Source organism: Somniosus microcephalus, chromosome 27, assembly GCF_052327205.1.
Source record: "Somniosus microcephalus isolate GS21.2 chromosome 27, FLI_Smic_1.0, whole genome shotgun sequence".
In the NCBI taxonomy this organism is placed as follows: Eukaryota; Metazoa; Chordata; class Chondrichthyes; order Squaliformes; family Somniosidae; genus Somniosus; species Somniosus microcephalus.
In genome coordinates, this window is record NC_141013.1 from 10214033 (window position 1) to 10236988 (window position 22956).

Sequence of the window (22956 nt, forward strand, 5' to 3'; positions counted from 1 at the left end):
GAGGCTCACTAGCGCCTTTTATACAGGGGTGGTCACTGCCGGTACTGCAGTCTGAGACCAGTTATTCTCTTAAAGGTACATACACAACAATTCCTCCCCTTTTAGATAAACAGTACATAACATTCATTTAACAACTAAATGATAACTAATTACAATCACAATTACTGTTGCAAGATACATTGGTTAAGTTTAAGCAATTATAAGTTCAGTCTTTGAGGAGGCTTCCTGATTCTGTCTGGATAACGCCTCTTTGGGGTATCAGGTTCTTCTGGCAATGTTGAGTCGGGATCAATGTCGTTGTTTGGTTTATCTGCTTCCAATATTACCGGTTCTGCGGTAGTTGCAATTGGAACGTCGATTTCATTACCAGGTGTATCAGATCGTGGTGTGGAGTTGACGTTTTCCAGTGACTCTAGAATCTGGTCAGCATGGCATCTTACAATGCTCTCCCCAATGTCCACGTTATACATGAGAGGTCCTTGTCGTGTACAAATCGTTCCTGGCTGCCATTTCTCAGTCCGGTAGTCCCGGGCCAAAACTGGTTGACCTATCTTAAAACTCCTGGTCGGCCTTTCATTCATATTCTGAAACTGCCTGTTCTCCACATCTCTTCGGACGTTTGGCTAAACCAAATCCAAGCGGCATCGTGGTCTTCGATTGAAGAACATCATGGCTGGAGTTTGGTTGGTAACCGCATGTGTCGCATTCCAGTAGGCAAACAAGAAGTTGTCCACCTTGTGTTGTAGGGGTATATCTTCATTACACATTGCCTTGATAGCCTTCTTGAATGTTTGGACAAACCTCTCGGCCAATCCATTAGTGGCTGGATGATATGGGGCAGATGTGTAATGCTTAACACCATTGTTCTTTAAGAACCTCCGGAACTCTTCAGACACAAACTGTGGTCCATTGTCAGAGCAAATCTGTTCAGGCAGCCCATTTCTGGCGAATATGGTTCGTAAAACTGTGATAGTTTTTTCCGTGGTGGTTGAGGACATTTTTATTACCTCTGGCCACTTTGAATGTGCATCCACCGCAATTAAAAACATCGAGTCCATGAAGGGACCAGCAAAATCAATGTGCACCCTTTGCCATGGAGATGAGGGCCACTCCCATGGATGCAGAGGAGCTTGTGGTGGGGCGTTTTGGACCTTCTGGCATCCTGCACAGTTCTTGGTCATCTCTTCGATTTCTCTATCGATTCCCGGCCACCACACAAACGCTCTGGCTAAGTTCTTCATTTTTACCCCACCCAGATGACCCTCATGAAGCTCATTGAGCACTCTATCCGTCAACTTAGGTGGAATTACTACTCTGGATCCACACATCAAGGTTCCTCTGCACACTGACAGCTGTTCTCTTCTCGGCGAGAATGCTGGCAGCAGTGGTTCGCCATGTGCTGGCCATCCCTTCACCGTTAAATCATAGACCCGTGATAGTGTCGGGTCATTCCGTGTTTCCTTTTCTATGTTTGCATTCGTCACAGGGAGATATTCGACTATGGTCGAGTGGAATAACTCCATTGGATCCACTGCAAGGTCTTCTTCTTCCACCGTCGGCAACGGTAGGCGTGACAATCCATCAGCATTTCCATGCTGTTTAGTTCCTTTGTACTCGATGTCATATTGGTGTGCTCCTAGGAAAAGGGACCATCTCTGCAGCCGTTGTGCTGTCATTATCGGTACGCCCTTCTGAGGGTTGAAAATGGAGACAAGAGGTTGATGATCGGTTAGTAGAGTAAATTTTTGACCGTGCAGGTAGTGATTGAACTTCTTCACCCCCCCACACTAGGCTGAGGGCCTCTCTGTCAATCTGGGCGTAGTTACGCTCGGCAGAAGTTAACGAGCGTGACGCAAAAGCTATCGGCCTCTCTAAACCATCAAGGAATTTATGTGACAGTACCGCCCCAATGCCGTAGGGAAACGCATCACACGCCAGTCTGATCGGCAGTGCTGGGTTGTAGTGAGCCAATACTTCCCTTGAAGTGATTAAGTCCTTACTCTTCTGAAAAGCACGCTTACAATCATCGCTCCATTTCCATGCTACCCCCGTTCGTAGCAGGGCGTTCAGTGGGTGCAGAATTGTCGACAAATTCGGCAAAAACTTATGATAGTAATTCACCAATCCGAGGAATGACCTCAGTTGCGACACATTTTCAGGCGCTGGGGCCTTAACAATCGCTTCAATTTTGTCAGGGGACTTATGTAACCCCTCTTCATCAATCACGTGGCCACAATACGATATCTGTTTCTTAAAAAATTCGCACTTGGGGCGGTTGGCTCGCAGCCCATGTTCCCGTAGTCTAGTGAGCACCTGTTCTAGGTTGTTAAGGTGTTCACTGTCATCTTCACCTGTTACAAGGATGTTGTCCAAGTAACACTGAGTCCCCGGAATCCCTTGCAGGACTTGTTCCATCGCTCTTTGCCATATCGCCGGAGCCGATGCTACTCCGAATACCAATCGATGATACTGGTAAAGACCTTTGTGAGTGTTTATCGTGAGATACTTCCTAGAGGACTCTTCAACCTCCATCTGCAAGTATGCTTGTGCTAGGTCAATTTTTGTAAAACGCTTCCCTCCAGACAGTGAGGCGAAGATGTCTTCTATCCTTGGAAGAGGATATTGTACTGTGTGAAGGACTGGGTTCACCGTCACCTTGAAATCCCCACAGATGCGAATCTTCCTTGGCTCCCCGGACTTATTGCTTAACGTTTTCTTCATGACAGGAACGATGGGTGTCGCCCACTCGCTCCAGTCGACCTTAGACAACACGCCCGCCTTCTCCAGATTCTCCAGCTCTGCCTCGACGGCTGGGCGAATTGCATATGGTACCGGTCTTGCTTTGAAAAACTTGGGAACTGCATTCTCTTCTATTTTTATCGAGGCGGTTACGCCTTTAAGCGTGCCCAGTTCTTGTTGAAATACCTCTTTGGCGTTAGTTAAGATTGTTGACAATCGTCCAGGAGTGACGTCTTCATCTTTTTTACCGTCCACCGTCATTGCATGAATGAAGTGCCAATCTAAGTTTATCTTCCTGATCCATTCCCATCCCAATAATGGTGGTCCACCATTTGGCAGTATGTAGAGATACAATTTCCATATTTTCTTGCCATTGTATTCGACAGGCACCCTTAGTTTTCCTCTGGGGTATACTTTTTGCCCCGTATACGTCGTCAAGACGATGGATGTCTCTCTCAAGGGTATGTGTGAGAATAGCCGCTCGTAGTCTCGTCGATTCATGACGGTTAGCGCTGATCCTGTATCCAATTCCATTTTAACTTGGGACCCTGCTATCGTGAGGGTGACCCAAATGGTTCGGTGATCCTCTTTTGCGATTACATTGTGAAGTTTGAGACAGCTTAGTCTCCTGTTCCCGGATTCACTATCGCTCATCTGGTCTTTGGAACTACTGTCCGTCATCTTTTGTACTTTCTTGTACGGTCCCTTAGTAGCCTTTTTGTTGTCGCTGGTCTTCTTCCCAGACCTGCAAACTCGTGCAATGTGTCCCATCTTTCCGCATTGCCTGCATATTTTGTCTTTGGACCAGCAGTCCTTCTGGTCATGGTTAGTTCTGCCGCAGCGATAACATTTTGCAAATCCCCGTGTCATTTCGTGGGTGCCGTATTCCTGTGGCTTTTGTTGAATTTCTGCAGCTCCCCTGGCTGCTGCTTCATACGATACTGCCACGCTGAAAGCCTTATCTAACGTCAGCTCTTTCTCTGATAGTAACTTCTTCTGTGTTCCTTCACTCAGGAGTCCACAGACAAATTTGTCCCGTAGGGTATCTGCCAGTCCTTCTCCGAACTGGCAGTGCTTTGATAGCTTGCGTAGTTCCGTAAGGTACTCAGCATTGTTCTCATCTTTATGCTGAGTTCTCCTGTGGAATTTAAATCTTTCTGCTATCAACAGCGGTGCAGGGTTTAGGTGTTCCTGTAGGACAGCAACAATTTCGTTAAAACTCTTCGCCTTCGGTTTGGCTGGAGTAATCAGGTCCCGCAATAGGCCGTACGTTCTAGCGCCCATTAAGTTTAGCAATACTGATGCCTTTTTCTCATCAGCTATTTCGTTTGCCTCGAAATATACCTCGACTCTTTCCACATACGTAGTCCAGTCCTCTATTGTATTATCAAAAGCAGTGATACAGCCAGTCTTCGGCATCTTGCAAATCTAAAATGGCGCCTCCTGCGCTTTGCCTTCTTCCCCGATTTAACAAAATGGCGCCTCCCGCGCTTTGCCTTCTTCCCCGCTATTGTTAGCGCTGCTTTCCACGGTTTCTTGCGCGTTTAATATATACAGGTAGACTACCCTTTATCCGAACTTCCGAAAACCGAAACCCTCTAAAAACCGAAGGTTTTTTCGGTCAGCGTAAGTCGTGCGCACGACATGACCAGAGTGGCGCACGACTTACGCTGAGCAGAGGGTCAGCATAAGTCGTGCGCATGACCCCCCGCGGACCCCCCCGCCGGCCCCGACCCCCGCCGACTTACGCTGAGCAGAGGGTCAGCGTAAGTCGTGCGCACGACCCCCCGCCGACCCCCCCGCGGAACCACCTGACTCTCTTCCAAAGGCTTGAAAGCAACGAGAGCTCTGAGCCCGCGGCGGTGCCGGCCCCTGTTCCGACCGAGCACGACGACCTGTTGGTGCAAATGCGGAACTTCATTGCATTCCAGGCTAGCAGCGACGGACAAGCCACGACTGCGGACCCCCCCGTGGACCCCCGCCGACGCCGACCCCCGCCGACCCCGACCCCCGCGGACCCTGACCCCCGCGGACCCCCCCGCGGACCCCCGCCGACGCCGACCCCCCCCGACTCCGACCCCCGCGGACTCCCCCGCGGACCCCCGCGGACCCCGACCCCCCCGCCGACCCAGGCCCCCCCGCGGACCCCCCCCCCGACCCCTGCCGACCCACCTTCCGAAATTTTCCAAAAACCGAAACACGGCTGGTCCCGAGGTTTTCGGATAAAGGATAGTTTACCTGTATATATATTTTTTATTATTTTCCCGTCGTGGAACAACCCTGTGGGACTCTTGCCTCCCTCTTCGCGGGTCTATACGCAGCCCGGCTTCGTAGCACCGGCCGCGCCCTGTGTGCTCCACCCTCTCTCTCTCTTCCCGACCACGCTGCTCGGCCCCGTTGCAAACCACCCGCTCGAGTTCGCGACCGCCGCAGCCCAGGAAGGATCAGTGCACTACCTGCCACCAGCCCGATTAGCTGAAGCACCGTCGACAGGAACCAGGCCCCGCATCCGACAGCTTCCCCAGCAATCTTCAACTCTGCAACACAGGGCGGATGCCCACGGTCGACGCCCGTTTCTACTGCCTCTTACTTTCTTTTCTTTCTGGTCTCGACCTCTGCTCACTTCGCTGTAGGAATGGATCCCAGGAGGTGGTGCAGACTGTAGGTAGGTTCGTATCTGCTCGTTGCCAGTATTATGTCCGCGAATGATTGAGACACGGACAGCAGAGTTAAACAAAACACGTCTTTACTGGTGGAAGTCAATAGTGAAACTAAAACAACAGAGGCTCACTAGCGCCTTTTATACAGGGGTGGTCACTGCCGGTACTGCAGTCTTGATATACCTATCAATTCGTCCAATAAAAAGCGACGAGTTAGGAACGTAACTAAAGGTTTTTATTGACTAAATAACAGAGCCCACCCTCGTGGGTGATCGGGTCCAACAAGGAGGAATACCAGCCAGTCGACTACCTTTATACCTGGGCAGGTAGGTGGAGCCATGGGCGGAGTCGGAGGTGGTCAGCCCAGGTATAACAGCGCGACAAGAGGCGACCTCGTATAGTGATACAACAGTGAGAACAGTGATAACAATCCAATAGTGGTAACTATAGTGTAACGATAGTGAACGATAAAAGTGGTTTACCACATTCACCCCTTGTTTAGATTTGAGTCCGGCGGGGTGAAGTGTACTACCAGTTCTGGTAAGTCAGTCTGTCCGGAGGCCTCGTAAGCCTCTCCGATCGTCGCAGCGGCGGTGCTGCATTATCCGGTGTTAATGCTGGTGTCTGCGTGGTCGGCGAAGGCTCGTGGGGTTCCGGCATGCCGTCTACCTGGGCTGGAATTGGGGGGGTGGTAAAGGTGGTGTCTCCGGAGTGCCCGAGGGTGCGAGGTCTCGTAAGGAGACAGTGTCCTCCCGCCCATCTGGGTAAGCCACGTAGGCGTACTGGGGGTTGGCGTGCAGGAGGTTCACCCTCTCGACCAGGGGGTCTGTTTTATGGGCCCTCACGTGCTTTCGCAGCAAGACGGGCCCCGGAGAGGTCAGCCAGGTTGGTAGAGTGGTTCCCGTAGTCGACTTCCTGGGGAAAACAAACATTCGTTCATGGGGGGTGGCGTTAACGGCAGTGCAAAGTAGTGACCGGATGGAGTGCAGCGCTGTCGGGAGGACTTCCTGCCAGCGGGAGGTTGGGAGGCCCTTAGACTTTAAGGCTAAGAGGACGGCCTTCCATACCGTCGCGTTCTCTCTTTCCACCTGGCCGTTCCCTCGGGGGTTGTAGCTGGTGGTCCTACTTGCTGCAATACCTCTCGCTAGTAGGAACTGACGGAGTTCCTCGCTCATGAAGGAGGAGCCCCGGTCACTATGTATATAGTTCGGGAACCCGAACAAGGCGAAGAGGTCGTTCAGGCACTTGATGACCGTGGTACTGGTCATGTCTGGGCAGGGGAAGGCAAAAGGGAAATGGGAGTACTCATCAACGATGTTGAGGAAGTACACATTGCGGTCAGATGACGGTAGAGGCCCCTTAAAGTCGATGCTCAGGCGCTCGAAGGGGCGGGTGGCCTTGATCAGGCTTGCTCTGTCCGGCCTATAGAAGTGCGGTTTGCACTCGGCGCAGGTCTGGCAGTTCCTGGTCATGGTCCTGACCTCCTCGATGGAGTAGGTCAGGTTGCGGGCCTTAATGAAATGGTAAAGTCTGGTGACCCCGGGGTGGCAGAGGTCGTTGTGGAGGGTCTGAAGTCTATCAATATGCGCGCTGGCGCATGTAATTCGTGAAAGAGCATCAGGGGGTTCGTTCAGCTTACCTGGCCGGTACAAGATATCATAATCGTAGGTGGATAGCTCGATTCTCCACCTCAAGATCTTGTCATTCTTGATTTTGCCCCTCAGCTTGTTATTAAACATGAAAGCAACCGAACGTTGGTCGGTGAGGAGGGTAAATCGTTTGCCTGCCAGGTAATGCCTCCAGCGCCGTACCGCCTCCACAATTGCCTGGGCTTCCTTCTCGACCGACGAGTGTCGGATCTCGGGGCCCTGTAGGGTCCTTGAGAAGAAGGCCACCGGCCTCCCCTCCTGGTTAAGGGTAGCGGCTAGGGCGAAGTCGGATGCATCGCTCTCCACTTGGAAGGGGATGGACTCATCCACTGCGTGCATTGTGGCCTTGGCTATGTCTCCCTTGATGAGGGAGAAGGCCGCGCACGCTTCCTCCGTGAGGGGGAAGGATGTGGACTTCATGAGGGGTCTGGCTTTGTCCGCATAATTGGGCACCCATTGGGCATAGTAGGCGAAGAGCCCCAGGGTTCTCTTAAGTGCCTTAGGGCAGTGGGGGAGGGGTAGCTCCATGAGGGGGCGCATTCTTTCGGGGTCAGGGCCGATGAGTCCGTTCTCTACTACACAGCCAAGGATGGCAAGGCGCGAGGTGTTAAACACACATTTCTCCTTATTGTAGGTGAGGTTCAGCCGTTGGGCCGTACGGAGGAATTTCTCCAGATTCACGTCATGGTCCTGCCGGTCGCGGCCGCAGATGGTGACGTTATCTAGATAGGGGAATGTGGCCTGCAGTCCGTTCTGGTCAACCATCCGGTCCATCTCCCTTTGGAAGACCGAGACCCCGTTGGTGACACCGAAGGGGACCCTAAGGAAGTGGTATAGGCGCCCATTCGCCTCGAAGGCGGTGTACTGGCGGTCCTCGGGGTGGATAGGGAGTTGGTGGTAGGCCGACTTAAGGTCGATGGTCGAGAATACGCGGTATTGTGCAATCTGATTGACCATGTCAGATATGCGGGGAAGGGGGTATGCATCCAGCTGGGTGTATCTGTTTATGGTCTGGCTGTAATCGATGACCAGGCGATTTTTATCGCCGGTCTTAACGACCACGACCTGGGCACGCCAGGGGCTGTTGCTCCCCTCGATAATGCCCTCTTTCAGGAGGCGCCGCACCTCAGAGCTAATGAAGGCTCTGTCCCCAGCGCTGTACCGCCTGCTCTTGGTAGCGACGGGTTTGCAGTCGGGGGTGAGGTTAGCGAACAGGGAAGGTGGCGGCACCTTGAGGGTGGATAGGCTGCAGGTGTTACGCGGTGGGCGGTTTAACATTCGCTGGTTGTCGACTGTGAGTGGGGGGAGGGGTCCACCGTATGCTAGGGTTACACTTTGGAGGTGGGATTGGAAGTCCAGCCCTAGTAGGACGGCAGCGCAGAGCTGGGGGAGGACGAGGAGTTTAAAATTTTTATACTCCGTACCCTTAACCGACAAGGTCACAACACAGTAGCCGCTAATGTCCGTGGCGTGGGACCTCGATGCCATCGAGATTCGGTTGCGCGTTGGCAGGACAGGGCGGGAGTAGTGGCTCACCGTGTCTGGGTGGATGAAGCTCTCCGTGCTTCCGCTGTCGAACAGGCAGGTCATGGCGTGGCCGTTTACTTTGATGTCCATCATCAACTTGGACAGGTGGTGTGGGCGGGCTTGATCCAGAGTGACGGAGGCTAGTGTGTAGGTAAGCGAGTCGTTGTCGTCTGTGGGCGAGGCGGTCGTCGGGTCCGGAGGCCCGGTGGCAGTCGGGCGTGGTGGGTAAAATGGCGTCTCCCACGAGGTAGGACAAAATGGCGGAGAAGATGGCTGCTCCCATAACTCACATGAGGCACTATTGGGGTCGGTTGCCTTGATCAAAGATGGCCACCCCCATGACTCACGTGTGGGGATGCTGGCCTCAGTTGTCTTGAAAGAAGATGGCCGCCCCCACAGTTCGCATGAGGCACTGCTGGCCTCTGAAGATCCGCTCCTGCAGGCCTTAGAGAAGTGGCCTTTCTTCCTGCAGGTTGAGCAGGTAGAGTTCCTGGCTGGGCAGCGCGACCTCGGGTGCTTCTCCTGGCCGCAAAAGAAGCAGCCGGCGGCCCGATCGCGGGTGCCCGATGTCGGAGCCGGTACCGGGGGTGGCGGTCCCGGTCGGGTCCGGGACGCCGACGCTGAGGTAGGTCCCGGGGGCGGCGCTGCGAAGGGTATTGCGGTAGGGGTCGGGCCCAAGTCCCAGGGTCGCGAGCAGTACCTGGAAAACGCCTCCTGGTCCTGATGGGCCACCTCTAGGGAGAGAGCGAGGGCTTCAGCTTTGTCCAGGTCGAGGTCTTTAGCTTCAAACAGTCTTTGCCGTGAGTAGTCGGACCGTAGGCCTTTCACAAAGGCATCGCGGATATTATCTTCCGTATTTTCAACAGCCGTCACCGCTTTAAAGTCACAGTTCCTGCCGAGTGCTCTTAGCGCCCGTAAAAATTCAGCTACAGACTCTCCTGGCTGTTGCGGGCGGGATCTTAGGAGGTGCCTGGTGTACATGTAATTTACCGGGCTCCGGTACTGCTGTTTCAGTAGGTTGATAGCGGCCTCGTATGTAGTCGTGTCCTGGATGAGTGCGTATACTCTCGGGCTCGCTTGGGCGTTCAGAACTCTTAGTTTGGATCTCTGAGGGACGCCGGATTCTTCCAGGTAGGATTCGAAGCAGCCCAGCCAGTGTTTGAAGTCGAGGGCTGAGTTTGCTGCCTGTGGGTTTAGATCCAGGTACGGTGGTTTGAGGGCTTGCAGCCAAGCCGGCTGGTGTGGCTGGTGTAGCCCGGTGTCTGAAAGCTGCTGTGGCTGTGCTTCTGGGAGGGCTCCTGGCTGGCCAGTAGTAGACATCTTTAAAATTTAGTCAATAAAATTGATATACCTATCAATTCGTCCAATAAAAAGCGACGAGTTAGGAACGTAACTAAAGGTTTTTATTGACTAAATAACAGAGCCCACCCTCGTGGGTGATCGGGTCCAACAAGGAGGAATACCAGCCAGTCAACTACCTTTATACCTGGGCAGGTAGGTGGAGCCATGGGCGGAGTCGGAGGTGGTCAGCCCAGGTATAACAGCGCGACAAGAGGCGACCTCGTATAGTGATACAACAGTGAGAACAGTGAGAACAATACAACAGTGGTAACTATAGTGTAACGATAGTGAACGATAAAAGTGGTTTACCACAAGTCTGAGACCAGTTATTCTCTTAAAGGTACATACACAACAAAACCAGCGCTAATGTTGAAACATTCGGAGATTTTCAGCTCCGTGTGAATCAACAAACTCTGTTGCTTAGCAACAGCTTCAAAACAGTCGGCTGCAGCTTAAAAGCGTCTCTAGCTGAAGCTGTTGCTTAGCTACAGACCTTGCACAGCCTGACTAGGAAAAAAAAACCAACGAGAAGTAAAAAAACTTATAGGAAATGGCTCCTGAATTTTGCCGGTAGATAGCTTTCCGGACTTTTAACCTCCGGATAAACCAAAGTTTCCTGTACAGCCACAAGAATAGTAGCCAGTTCCCCACATGTAGTTGGAGAAGCCAGTTTAAAGTTGTACTTTTCGCTAAAGAAATCTTATCTAATCTAGGAAACATAGTACTTTGGAGAAAGTTTCCTCGCACTACTCCTGATAATTGGAACTCATTTTTTGCACTAAACCAATTGAATTATCCAAGCATTTGAATTAAGCAATGCAAATAACATAGCAAAGTGGGAATTTTGTCGTTTAAAAATTGAATCAGATCATTTGAACAAGCAACTTTGAATTAAGAGTAAATTGTGTGGAGAAAATATACTTATTTTTTTTTCACACTCGTTATTCTATGTATAACCCATCCATTAAATGCCAGCCGCTAATTCACTCCTGGCTATCTGTTGTACTCTATGTAAACTATCTAAAGTCCTTGAGTAGATTCCAGCCCATAGCTCACCCCTGGGTATCTGTGATTCTCTGTTCTGCAAATATTCATTTTTGCATGGCTTACATTTCTATAAGGTTTATTATGGTTTGCTTATGATTCAGTAGAGATGAAGAAGTGGGCCAGTGTTGAGTACTGGGTGTGCATGCACAAGGAGATAGGGTTGGAAAGAATTAAGAGAGGAGAGGGAGGTTGAGGTTATGGTGAGATTGGCAATCTTCTCTGGAGTACAGGAAGTCAGTGGATCTTGGTGAGGACTGGGGTAATGCGGATGGACATGGCTGTGACATTCTGGATGATTTGTCCTTGATGAATGGTAGAGTCAGGGAGCAAAGAGGGTGATGGAGAAATCCAACCACAACAACAACTTGTATTTATATAGCGCCTTTAACGTAGTAAAACGTCCCAAGGCGCTTCACAGGAGAGTTATAAGACATAAAATTTGACACCGAGCTACATAAGGAGAAATTAGGGCAGGTGACCAAAAGCTTGGTCAAAGAGGCAGGTTTTAAGGAGCGTCTTAAAGGAGGAAAGAGAGGTAGAGAGGCGGAGAGGTTGAAGAAGGGAATTCCAGAGCTTAGGGCCGAGGCAACAGAAGGCACGGCCCCCAATGGTTGAGCGATTATAATCAGGGATGCTCAAGTGGGCAGAATTAGAGGAGCGCAGATATCTCGGGGGGTTGTGGGGCTGGAGGAGATAAGGAGGGGCGAGGGCCATGGAGGGATTTGTAAACAAGGCTGAGAATTTTGAAATCGAGGCATTGCTGGACCAGGAGCCAGTGTAGGTCAACGAGCACAGGGGTGATGGGTGAACGGGATTTGGTGCGAGTCAGGACACGGGCAGCCGATAAAACCACAAGGCGATAAAAGCCTTTATGGATTATGGTTTTGGTGGCCGAGGAGGAGAGGTGGAGGTGATGATGGATGAGATGACAGCAGAGCTCAGACTGCAGCCAAAAGCTGAGGATTTTCATTTCTGGGCTAAGCAAATATAAAGTTGATACAACTTATCTTCCTTTACTTTCTGTACAAGTTGTCCTCAATAGAATAAAATGACAAGGTCACTGACGTTTATTGGACTAGAACCAGCTGTTGATGGGTTTCCAACTGCAATGTGCCAAGTTTAACCATTTAATACCACATATCATGCTGGGCCAGTCAATGTCTAATGTGATCTGACATGCTCCAGCATGAAAGTGCCAACATTTGAGCTCTTATTTAACACGAATTATCACCCGCTTACCACAAATAATCCAGTCACCTCCATGGTCGTTCTTTCAGTTCAATCCCACAAACTAGCCAATTTACTAAATTCCAACTTCATAATTTGCCACACTGGGATGTGAACTCTCGACCTCTGGGTTGCTGGCTCACTACCATAGCCACCAGGCTCACATGCCCTTTCCAATGACCAAAAAAAACCATCAGAAATTGGGCGTGGGGATGCTTGGACTGTTCAATGGGTTAAAGGTTGAGGGCATGACCCCATTGAGATATTTAAAATGATTGAAAGGATTCGATGGGGTAAACTATTTTCTCTGATGGGGGAATCCGGAACAAGGGGGCACAATTTAAAATTAGATCTAGGCCATTCAGGAGTGAAAACAGAAAGCACTTTTCCCCACACAAAGGGTAGCGGAAATCTTGAACTCTCCCCAAAAGACTGAGGGTACTGAGTCAATTGACTTTCAAGACTGAGATCGATAGATTTTTATTAGATAAGGGTATCAAGGGATACAGAGCAAAGATGGGTAAATGAGGTTGAGGTACAGATCAGCCATGATCTTATTAACTAGCAGAACAGGCTGGAGGGGCTGAATGGCCTACTCCCGTTCCTAAACTGGATTTTCACCTTTGGGATCTAAAATCAAGTCCAACCCAAACTCACTCGGCTAAAAAGTCTCCTTTCCACGGGCTGAACGTGTCCATTGTGAAATGAATTTGGGGCAGCTTTAATCCAGTTACTAACTGGCGAGGGCCTACCAGCATAACACATTTCACAATGGGCACGTACAGCCAGTGGAGAGAGAAAAGACTCCCATGACATTGGCTGGATTTGATTTGATGTCCTAGAGGTGAAGACCCAGTGTCTAACTCGTCCCACCAGCCGGTTGCCCCCCAGCCTCCGGATTTATGCTTGTAAATTGGCGATCACACAGAGGCATCACAAAGTGGCAGACTTGGGAAATGGAAAAACTGTCACACTGGGTACTGTAGTTGGGGGGACGCTTTACTGAAGGACGTTGTTGGGCAGAGTGATATGCCTGTCCTGGGAGAAAGAAGAATTTCATTTCTACAGCGCCTTTTCACGACCACAGGACGTCCCAAAGCACTTTACATCCAATGATGTACCTTTGAAGTGTAGTCACTGTCGTAATGTAGGAAACGCAGCAGGCACATTGCACACAGCAAGCTCCCACAAACAGCAATGTGATAATGACCAGATAATCTGTTTGTGATTTGATTGAGGGATAAATATTGGCCAGGACACCGGGGAAAACTCCTCTGCTCTTCTTCGAAATAGTGGCCATGGGATGTTTTACGGCCACCTGAAAGAGCAGACGGGGCCTCGGTTTTAACATCTCTTCTGAAAGATGGCACCTCCGACAGTGCAGCACTCCCTCAGTACTGCAGTGGAGTATCAGCCTAGATTTTCATACATGGTGAAATCATTAGGGATGGTGAAAACATTTAAATTACTCAAAACACCAACAGCTTGGAGCGCCAAACAATTCTGGACAATGACCGCAAATCCCTCAAGTCTCCGCTCCCTGGAATACCCAATTGGTCCCAACCTAAGGCAGCCTCAAACCAGGAGCCCGTAGCAGAAAACGAAACGGTCGGCGAGCCAGCAACAGTGGAACACACCAACATCTCAGTTCAGTAGCACAACAGTCACTGCACATCAAAGTCATTCATTGTGAAGTACTTTGAGATACGAGGAGGTGCTACATAGGAATCGGCTATTTTACTGGGTGAGGGTTGCTTTGTGCTACCTGTAGCCTCAAACTAAGAGCCACAAGCTCCACTTTCCTTGGGTTACCATACAATGTGCTGCCAAGCCTGATGTAGGCTGGCACGGTGACAGCAGTAGGGCTCACGGCCCAGGTTTCACACCGTCTTCAGTGGCAGCTCTTTGCACCCGTGAGCGCGGTCTGAGGCGCCCCTTTCCAGCTGGTATAACAAAGACGGCATATGCTAAAAATCAACATAGATAACACAGAAGAAAACAAATCGTTTGAAAATAATTTATTGTTCAGCAAACCAATTGGCAAATTCATCCAAAATACTCAATAGCAAATCTGTCACTGGGAGAGTGTGACTGGGAGGACACAGATTGAAAGTAGTGAATGGCAAAGTTAGGACCGAGGTCAGGTACACTCACTTCACAGAGAGTGATCAACACGTGGAATGGACTGCTGCGTAGTGTATGAAAAAAACCCATTGAATGCACTGATGGAGACGGTACGGTCCTTTCTGGATGGACAAGCTACGATGGCCCAGTGGCCTTCCCCATCTGTATCCATCTTCTAATCTTCATGTTCAATTATTTGCGGAAAGCAGTTGTAAACATTTCCAATGGAGTTCATTCCCCTGAAGGCACCATTTTCACTCCAGTGTATGGTTGCTGGAGCCCCTAATTAACCGCACGCACATTGTCATCAGGCTATTGAACAGTGGGGAGCATCACCGCCCACTGCAAACCGGTCTTCAGCCGACGTCCACCCACACGCATCTGGCTGGAGGGGGTCAGAGGGGTAGTAATCAGGAGCAGGAATGCTGGCTGATGATTTTTTGGTTCTAGAGACATGGTATCACCCCCAGCTGGGACCAGCCAACTCGGTACAGACCTGGGATGAAACTGGGGTCCTTCCTGGCTCAAACTGAACTATTGACACTTGTGGATTTTTTTTTTTTACTAACGATTTAAAAATTGCTGCAAAGAGACAGCAATGCAACCAACAGAACACAGCAAGAAACCCTGTGCCTCGGCGCATTCGACACAGACAGCAGCGTCTGTGTACCTGTCAGGGCAGGTCCGTAACTAAAAACATGCAAAACCACAGCTCAGGAGTATTAGTAATTCTTAGAAACCAATTACCAAAATGTGGCTGGGCCTGCTGATGACTCACCCACTTGTTTGAAATCAATAATTACAGCACTCGGTTCGAAACCGATACTACCAGTTTTGTAAGCCTTCAATTAACTTTTAGAACAGAGGGGGGGGAAAAAAAAGACTGCACAGCAATTAAATTAAAAAGGTCCAAAAACATGAAAGCACACGGAACTATCAAAACAAAAGGCACAGGGCGGTGGGTTGGGATGGTAAAGAATTAACTTGCATTTCTATAGCGGATTTTGCACCCTCAGGACTTTCCAAAGCGCTTTACAGCCAATGAAGTACTTTTGTAGTGTGATCACTGTCGTAATGTAGGAAATGTGGCAGCCAATTTGCACACAGCAAGCTCCCACAAACAGCAATGTGATAATGACCAGATCATCTGGTTATAGGTGTTGTTTCAGGGATAAATATTGGCTAGGGACACCAGGGAGAACGCCCCTGCTCTTCTTTGAATAGTGCCATGGGATCTTTTACATCAACCCGAGAGTTTAGCATCTCATCTGAAAGACGGCACCTCCGACAGTGCAGCACTCCCTCAGTACTGCACTGGGAGTGTCAGCCCGGATTGTGTGCTCGAGTATCTGGAGTGGGACTTGAACACGCAACCTCTTGACTCGGAAGCGAGAGTGCTACCCACGGAGCCACAGCTGACACCCAAGGAAGCTTTGCATTAATGTAGCACATTATCACGCCCCTCACTAACACCTCAAAAAGCTCTTCACATGAAAACTTTGATGGTCAACAGCTGTTATGTAGGCTGGCGTGGCAGCCATTTTGTGCACAGCAAGCAGCAATAAGACAAACGGACAATTAATTAATTTAATAAATAAATTGATTGATCAATCAATCAATCAGCCCCCCCCCCCCGCCGCCGCCACGTTGGCTGAGAGACAAACATTGGCCAGGACACTGGATGAACTCCCCCATTCTTCGAATACTGCCGTGGGATCTTTAACAATCACCTGAGGCACGTGGGGACCGTCAGGCCTCATCTGAAGAGCAGCCTCTAAGCGTGCACCACTTCCTTAGTACAGGGTGTCACAATAAAAAGGGCTCGCCCAAGGAACTAAATGGACACCAAGTGAGGTACAAGATGGCCGCCCATTCCTACCCCAGGGAGCTGTGGAGGCGGAGTCAGTGAATATATTCAAGGCATAGATAGATTTTTGAAAAACAGGGGAATCAAGGGTTATGGGCAGCAGGCAGGAAAGTGGAGTTGAGGTCGAGGTCAAGATCAGATCAGATCAGATCGAATGGCAGAACAGGCTTGAGAGGCCGAATGACCTACTCCTATTTATGTTCCTGTGGGACCAAATCCTAGCAAGAATCCGTGCCTTCAGGAAAGGAGGGGAGAAAATTGGGGCGGGGGAAGATAAGAGAGAGTTCGCTTCTTGCTAGTTGGAAGCTGGATGTGCTGAGGCCCATTTGGGACCTAGATTGAGACTGGTCAAACTCAATGAGCCATTTAAGCAATCAGTGAGGGAGCAGGCCTTTATACAGCTGGTGCACAGCTGCATTTCTCCCCCCCTCCCAAGTGAAAAGGGAGCATCCCCACCTACAATGCTCCACCCCAACACCTGCACACAGCAAGCTCCCAAGACCCAAACAAAAGTCATTTTTGTTGTATAATTACAGTTGCAGTGCAATTGTTTCCTCTCCAGTTTCGACTCTTCAGCTTGCAGCCCTTTGGTACGATGCAGATGTACAAGTTAGACAAAGGGAGGCAAGAACATGGAATGCATTACCGTGAAGACAAGTCAGTTAGAGAGAAAAATTAGATAAACAACTTGAGTGAAAATTTTGAAAGAGCAGGGAAGTGGGATTAGAGAGCTCCAGCAGGGAGTTAACAATGGGCCAAGTAGGCTCTTGTGGGCTCAAATTATCAATCTACAAGAAGGTGGCTTTAAATTAAAGTCAAAAAATAGTATCCAAGCAAAGCACTTTTCCTCCCTCCCCAAAGCCAGAACAAACAGAAAGCTGTTCCTAAACTATTCTAATATGTTAAATTAAGATTTACTGAAGTGAATTGGACATGTCCACTTACTGCTTTCTCCATCATGCTCTTTTAGTCTTGGTTATGATGGTTAGAGACAGCCTTGAAGCAGACATTTTGTATAGAACTCCTCCCTCGTATGACATCATCAATGGGGAATGATACCCACAAACCACTGCCCCACTGATGATGTCACAGGGGGGAGGGAGAAAAATGGTGCACAAACGCTCTGCCTCGGTTTAACCTGTAGTTCCGCCGCAGGCCGAGTAGAGAATAACCAACCAGTGCCGTTCAGTTAGGGAGTCACACAGACCAGGAAAGTCACAAGTCCCACCCCCAGTCAGTGCAGATCTCAGGTGGGCTGCCAGATGGATGTTGAAGTTGGCCTCAGCACCTCGGAGCGGGAGAGAGCAAGAGCCAGGGTTCCTGCTCCTGGAGGGCGAGTGAGAGACTGGGTTCCTGCTCTGGGGTGGGTGGGGAAGAAAGAAAGAAAGAAACCAAGAAATGAGCACAGGATCAGTTCCCCCCCAACCCCAAACACTAGGCTCACATGAAAAAGGGGCAATTGATCCAGGAACCAGACAGCAGTTGGCATCAGTGGAACTGTATCCACCAATGTTGCCTTTAAGCTGCATGTCCACGCAGCGCTCTGGAGCCCCTGTGCAGCCAGCTTTTAAAATGGGAAACACCGCGGCATGCACGGTATTGCGAATGGGCCGTGCACCCAAAAAATATTAAAAGGGAACATTGGTACCCACAGGGAGAGTCGGCATATTCAGGTGAAGGAGGAAAGGAGAAATTTAGAAAATAAATATTAAATAAGAAAAAGTGAGGAGTGGCAGTACAGCGATCCCTCAACAATGAAACATGATAAGGTTTCAACTGTTGGCAATGGAAGAATCATCTGCAATCTGAAATGTCAAGGCAAGTAGAACAGAGTCAGCACCAAGCACTGCCAGGTCAGGTCGGATACAGACCGCAGCTCTTCCTCTACTTTGTCCCGACTAATTGCCTCAGCCCCTACTATTGCACATTTGTCCACAACAGCTATCCTGCGCTCTCTCGGAGCACAGTTGTATACGTTAGGACCTTGCCCACTGAGATCAGGATTGGGACTGCCCCGGGGATGAAAGATCAGGATAGAACCCAGTAGCCGCACAGTCCAGGATACAGTCCTGTGTGTGTGTGTGTGTGTGTGTGTGTGTGTGTGTTTAGCGGATCTCAGGCCAGGACGTCGAGCCACTGCCGCATGCTTCCCGACAGACCGATTCCATTGGTGAAAGCCAGAGAGGGATTAATCGTCCAGTTTGTTGGTCAGTCAGGAGAGGCACAGGGCAACGGGAAGACCGGAGAACAATGGAACCAGGGAGAAAGAAAGAATCACCCCCCTTCCGACAGACACGCACACTTCGGCGTTTAGACTGCTACAGTTCATTTGCAGCAATAGCTTTCATCTCTGCTGATGATTCTTGATGCTGAAGAGTACTTTCTCCGAACGTTTACTGTCTTCTTGCAAATCAGCAGGCCAGTACTGGTCGCCCATGTAGCGATCGATTTCAGAGTTTGTTTCCGAAGTTGCATTTTCATGTCCCGCCGACAACCGATTGCACAGTTTCTGCTCCCACTGAATCTCCACTAGTCGGTACAACTCCATCGAGGCGCAGGCATCCTCAACAGAACAGTGCCCATCTCTGCCAACCTGCCACAAGAGGGAATGATAGCAAATCAGGGAGGGAAACATTTCCCTGACCCCCCACCAAATTATTCACCCAACCGCTCCGATTTATAATCAAAAGGATAGATTGGCCTTGGAGGGAGTGCAGAATAGATTTACCAGAATGATACCTGGCTCCAAGGGTTAAATTACGAGGAGAGATTACACAAACTAGGATTGTGTTCCCTGGAATTTAGACGGTTAAGAGGTGATTCGATCAAAGTTTAAGATAGTAAGAGGAACTGGTAGACAGAAACTATTTACTCTGGTTGGGGAATCTAAGGCTAGGGGGGGGGGCATAGTCTAGAAATTAGAGCCACCCACCACCACCTTGTCCAAGTGCCCATTTTGCATACACGAGGCTGGACAGCAATTGGTGTGTGGCACTTCAACCGTGAGGGGCATCATAGCTGAGCCTTATCCTGTTCTCACCCACATCTGTACGAATGCCAGCAGCAGTCACCATCAGGAGCAGGAACCAAGCCAGAAGCTTTCCCCTAATCAATGCCATAACTGTGCCAGCCCAACCTCTGCCTTGGCAGAGACCAACTAACCAAGCACAGACTGGGATCAAACCTGGCACCCAGTGTGGTCTGTGTAGCTCGGTGGCAAACCGCTCGGTTTATCTCTGGCGGTGCTGCTGGCTGGCACGAGACCCGCACCCCGTACGCGAGGGAACCGGTGGTTCTCGTACAACATAGTAATTCAGAGGCCTGGACTAAATTCAGTCAATAAATCCGGAATAAAAAGCTTGTATCAATAATGGTGACCATGTAACTGCCGGATTGCCGTAAAAACCCCATCTGGTTCACTAATGTCCTTTAGGGAAGGAAATCCGCCACCCTTACCCAGTCTGGCCTATTTGTGACTCCAGTCCCACAGCAATGTGGTTGACTTTTAACTGCCCTCTGAAATGGCCCAGCAAGCCACTCAGTTGTATCAAAAGCACTACAAGAAACTAAGACCTTCACCACATGGACTGCAGCGTTTCAAGAAGGCGGTTCAACACCTTCTCAAGGGCAATTAGGGATGGGCATTAAATGCTGGCCTTGTCAGCGACGCCCACATCCCGTGAATGAATAAAAAAAAACAAAGTGGCTCGAGACTGGCTCATATTCATTTATAGACCAACTGGTGTTGTACCTGTAACTGTCGGAGCCTGTAATTAGAGTTCCAATAGAGGGTGTAGCACAGATAAAACCGGTTCCTTATTGCCCGACACACCCTCGTTTTAATCTGATCCAGGGGGCAAAACTCGCGTCGATACACAATCGACTGATGTCGGACAAACATCCTGCAGGAACCCGTGATGCAGAAGCAGATTTGTTTACTGGTGTCGGCTGCTTGCCAACAGGGTGCTGTCGAAAACTAGACAGCCGAGGAAAGAGAAGGCCCAAGGCCTCGTGGCTGAACGGATCGGATCCCCTGAAAAAGGTTGGGCAACACTGCATGGATACGTTATATGGAGCTGCTTCTGGTGGTGCTACTGGCAAGTCTGCCTGGGCCCCATCGGTAGCACTCGCACGCCTGAGACTGAAGGTCTTGGGATCAAGCCCCACTCCAGGACCTGAGCACATAATCTGGGCTGACACTCCAGTGCAGTAGCAGAGGGGTGATGCATGTTAGAGGTGCTGTTTTTTTGGAGGCGGGGGGGGGGGGGGGCGGAAAGGATGAGAAGTTAAACCGAGACCCTGTCAACCTGTTGAGGTGGACACATTGGAAGATCAGGGAGTTCTCTCATGCTCTTGACCAACATTTATCCCTCAACCAATAACAAATTAAGTGGCCGCTTCTTTTGATTATTTTTGGAAATTGGCTAGTGCATTTACCTACATAACATTTTTATATTCATTCATGGGATGTGGGCGTCATTGGTAAGGCCAGCATTTATTGCCCATCCCTAATTGCCCTCGAGAAGGTGGTGGTGAGCTGCCTTCTTGAACCGCTGCAGTCCGTGTGGTGAAGGTACTCCCACAGTGCTGTTAGGGAGGGAGTTCCAGGATTTTGACCCAGCGACGATGAAGGATCGGCGATATATTTCCAAGTCAGGATGGTGTGTGACTTGGAAGGGAACTTTGAGGTGGTGGTGTTCCCATGCGTCTGCTGCCCTTGTCCTTCTAGGTGGAAGAGGTCGCGGGTTTGGGAGGTGCTGCCGAAGAAACCTTGGCGAGTTGCTGCAATGCATCTTGTAGATGGTACACACTGCAGCCACGGTGCGCCGGTGGTGGAGGGAGTGAAAGTTTAAGGTGGTGGATGGGGTGCCAATCAAGCTGGCTGCTTTGTCCTGGATGGTGTCGAGCTTCTTGAGTGTTGTTGGAGCTGCACTCATCCAGGCAAGTGGAGAGTATTCCATCACACTCCTGACTTGTGCCTTGTAGATGGTGGAAAAGTTTTCTCTGGATTGTTACCTGAGCCACACGCCAATTGGCATAGGGATAAGCAGATTAGAAGGTTAAATGCATGGCTCAAAGAGTGGTGTGGGAGGCAGGGGTTTTGCTTCGTGGGGCACTGGCACCAGTACTGGGGAAAGAGGGAGCTGTTCCGTTGGGACGGGCTCCACTTAATGCGGCTGGAACCAGTGTCCTGGCGAATCGAATAACTAGGACAGTAGACAGGGCTTTAAACTAATGGGGGGAGGATTCAGGAAAGAGTAAATTTAAAAAGCAGCAAGAGAAATGTCAAGGCTCTAGAGCAGAGCAGAGTTTTTGGTAAAAATAAGCTGAGTGGGTCAGGAAGGGAGAGAGAGAAACAAAGTAACATAGGGCATCAGTGACTAAGGTGACATCAGGGGAAAAAAAAAGTCACTATATCTGAATGCGCGAAGCATTTGCAACAAAATCGATGAATTAATAGCACAGATAGAAATGAATAGGTTTGATCTAATAGCCATTATGGAGACGTGGTTGCAGAGTGACCAAGTTTGGGAACTAAACATTCCAGGATACTTAAGTTTTAGAAGAGACAGGCAAAATGGAAAAGATGAAGGGTAGCCCTGATAATAAAGGATGGGATAAAGACAGGAGAGAGAAAGGATCTTGGCTTCGAAAATCAAGAAGTAGAATCAGTTTGGGTGGAGCTAAGAAACACCAAGGGGCAGAAAGCATTGGTGGGAGTTGTTTATAGGCCCCCAAAGAGTAGTTGTAATGTAGGGCAGAGTATAAATCAGGAAATTAGAGGTGTATGTAACAAGGGTAATACAGTGATCATGGAGGACTTTAATCTACATAGAGACTGGGCAAACCAAATTTGCAGTAATAGTGTTGAGGATGAATTCATGGAATGTATGCAAGATCATTTTCTAGGTCAGTATGTTGAGGAACCGACGAGGGAACAGACTATTTTAGATCTAGTATTGTGCAATGAAAATTAATTTAAATAACCTTGCAGTAAAGGGGCCTTTAGGGAAGAGTGACCATAAAATTTTATATTAAGTTCAAAAGTGATTTAGTTAAATCTGAAACCAGGGTCTTAAATCTAAACAAAGTAAACTAGGTAGGTATGAGGGGGCGAGTTGGCTAAGGTAGATTGGGAAACTACATTAAAAGGTATGATGGTAGACAAGCAATGGCTAGCATTAAAAAAATTAATACATCATTTGCAACAAATATACATTCCTTTAAGGCACAAAAACCCCACAGGAAAAGTGGTCCAATTGTGGCTAACGAGAGAAGTTAAAGATATTAGATCAAAGGAAGAGGCTCAATGTTGCCAAAAAGAGCAGTAAGCCCGAGGATTGGGACAATTTTAGAATTCAGCAAAGGAGGGCCAAGAAATTGATAAAGAAAGTTAAAATAGAATGAGAGTAAACTAGCGGGAGACATAAAACAGATTGTAAAAGCTTCTATTAGGTATGTAAAAAGAAAAAGATTAGCTAAAGTAAATGTGGGTCCCTTACAGGCTTTTTAAAAATTTGTTTTTATGGGATCTGGGCGTCACTGGCAAGGCCAGCATTTATTGCCCATCTCTAATTGCCCTCGAGGTGGTGGTGGTGAGCCGCCGCCTTGAACCGCTGCAGTCTGTGTGGTGAAGGCGCTCCCAGAGTGCTGTTAGGGAGGGAGTTCCAGGATTTTGACCCAGCGACGATGAAGGAACGGCGATATACTTCCAAATCAGGATGGTGTGTGACTCGGAGGGGAACCTGGAGGTGGTGGTGTTCCCATATGTCTG

General features: G+C 49.4%; 1 protein-coding gene across 5 annotated transcripts in view; it reads right to left on the reverse strand.

The window, feature by feature from the left end:
* LOC147099963 (apoptosis-enhancing nuclease-like) overlaps positions 1-22956 on the reverse strand; it is a 38459-nt gene that overhangs the window by 4498 nt on the left and 11005 nt on the right. For 4 of the 5 annotated variants that reach the window (XM_085968498.1, XM_085968500.1, XM_085968497.1 and 1 more), the window contains exon 4: positions 9961-18774. In XM_085968498.1, coding sequence (XP_085824624.1) covers positions 18526-18774 — 249 coding nt within the window. In that variant the 3' untranslated portion in view covers positions 9961-18525. Of the gene's footprint in view, positions 1-9960; positions 18775-22956 lie in introns of those variants that run through there. The other variant, XR_015073783.1, reaches the window with a different exon arrangement.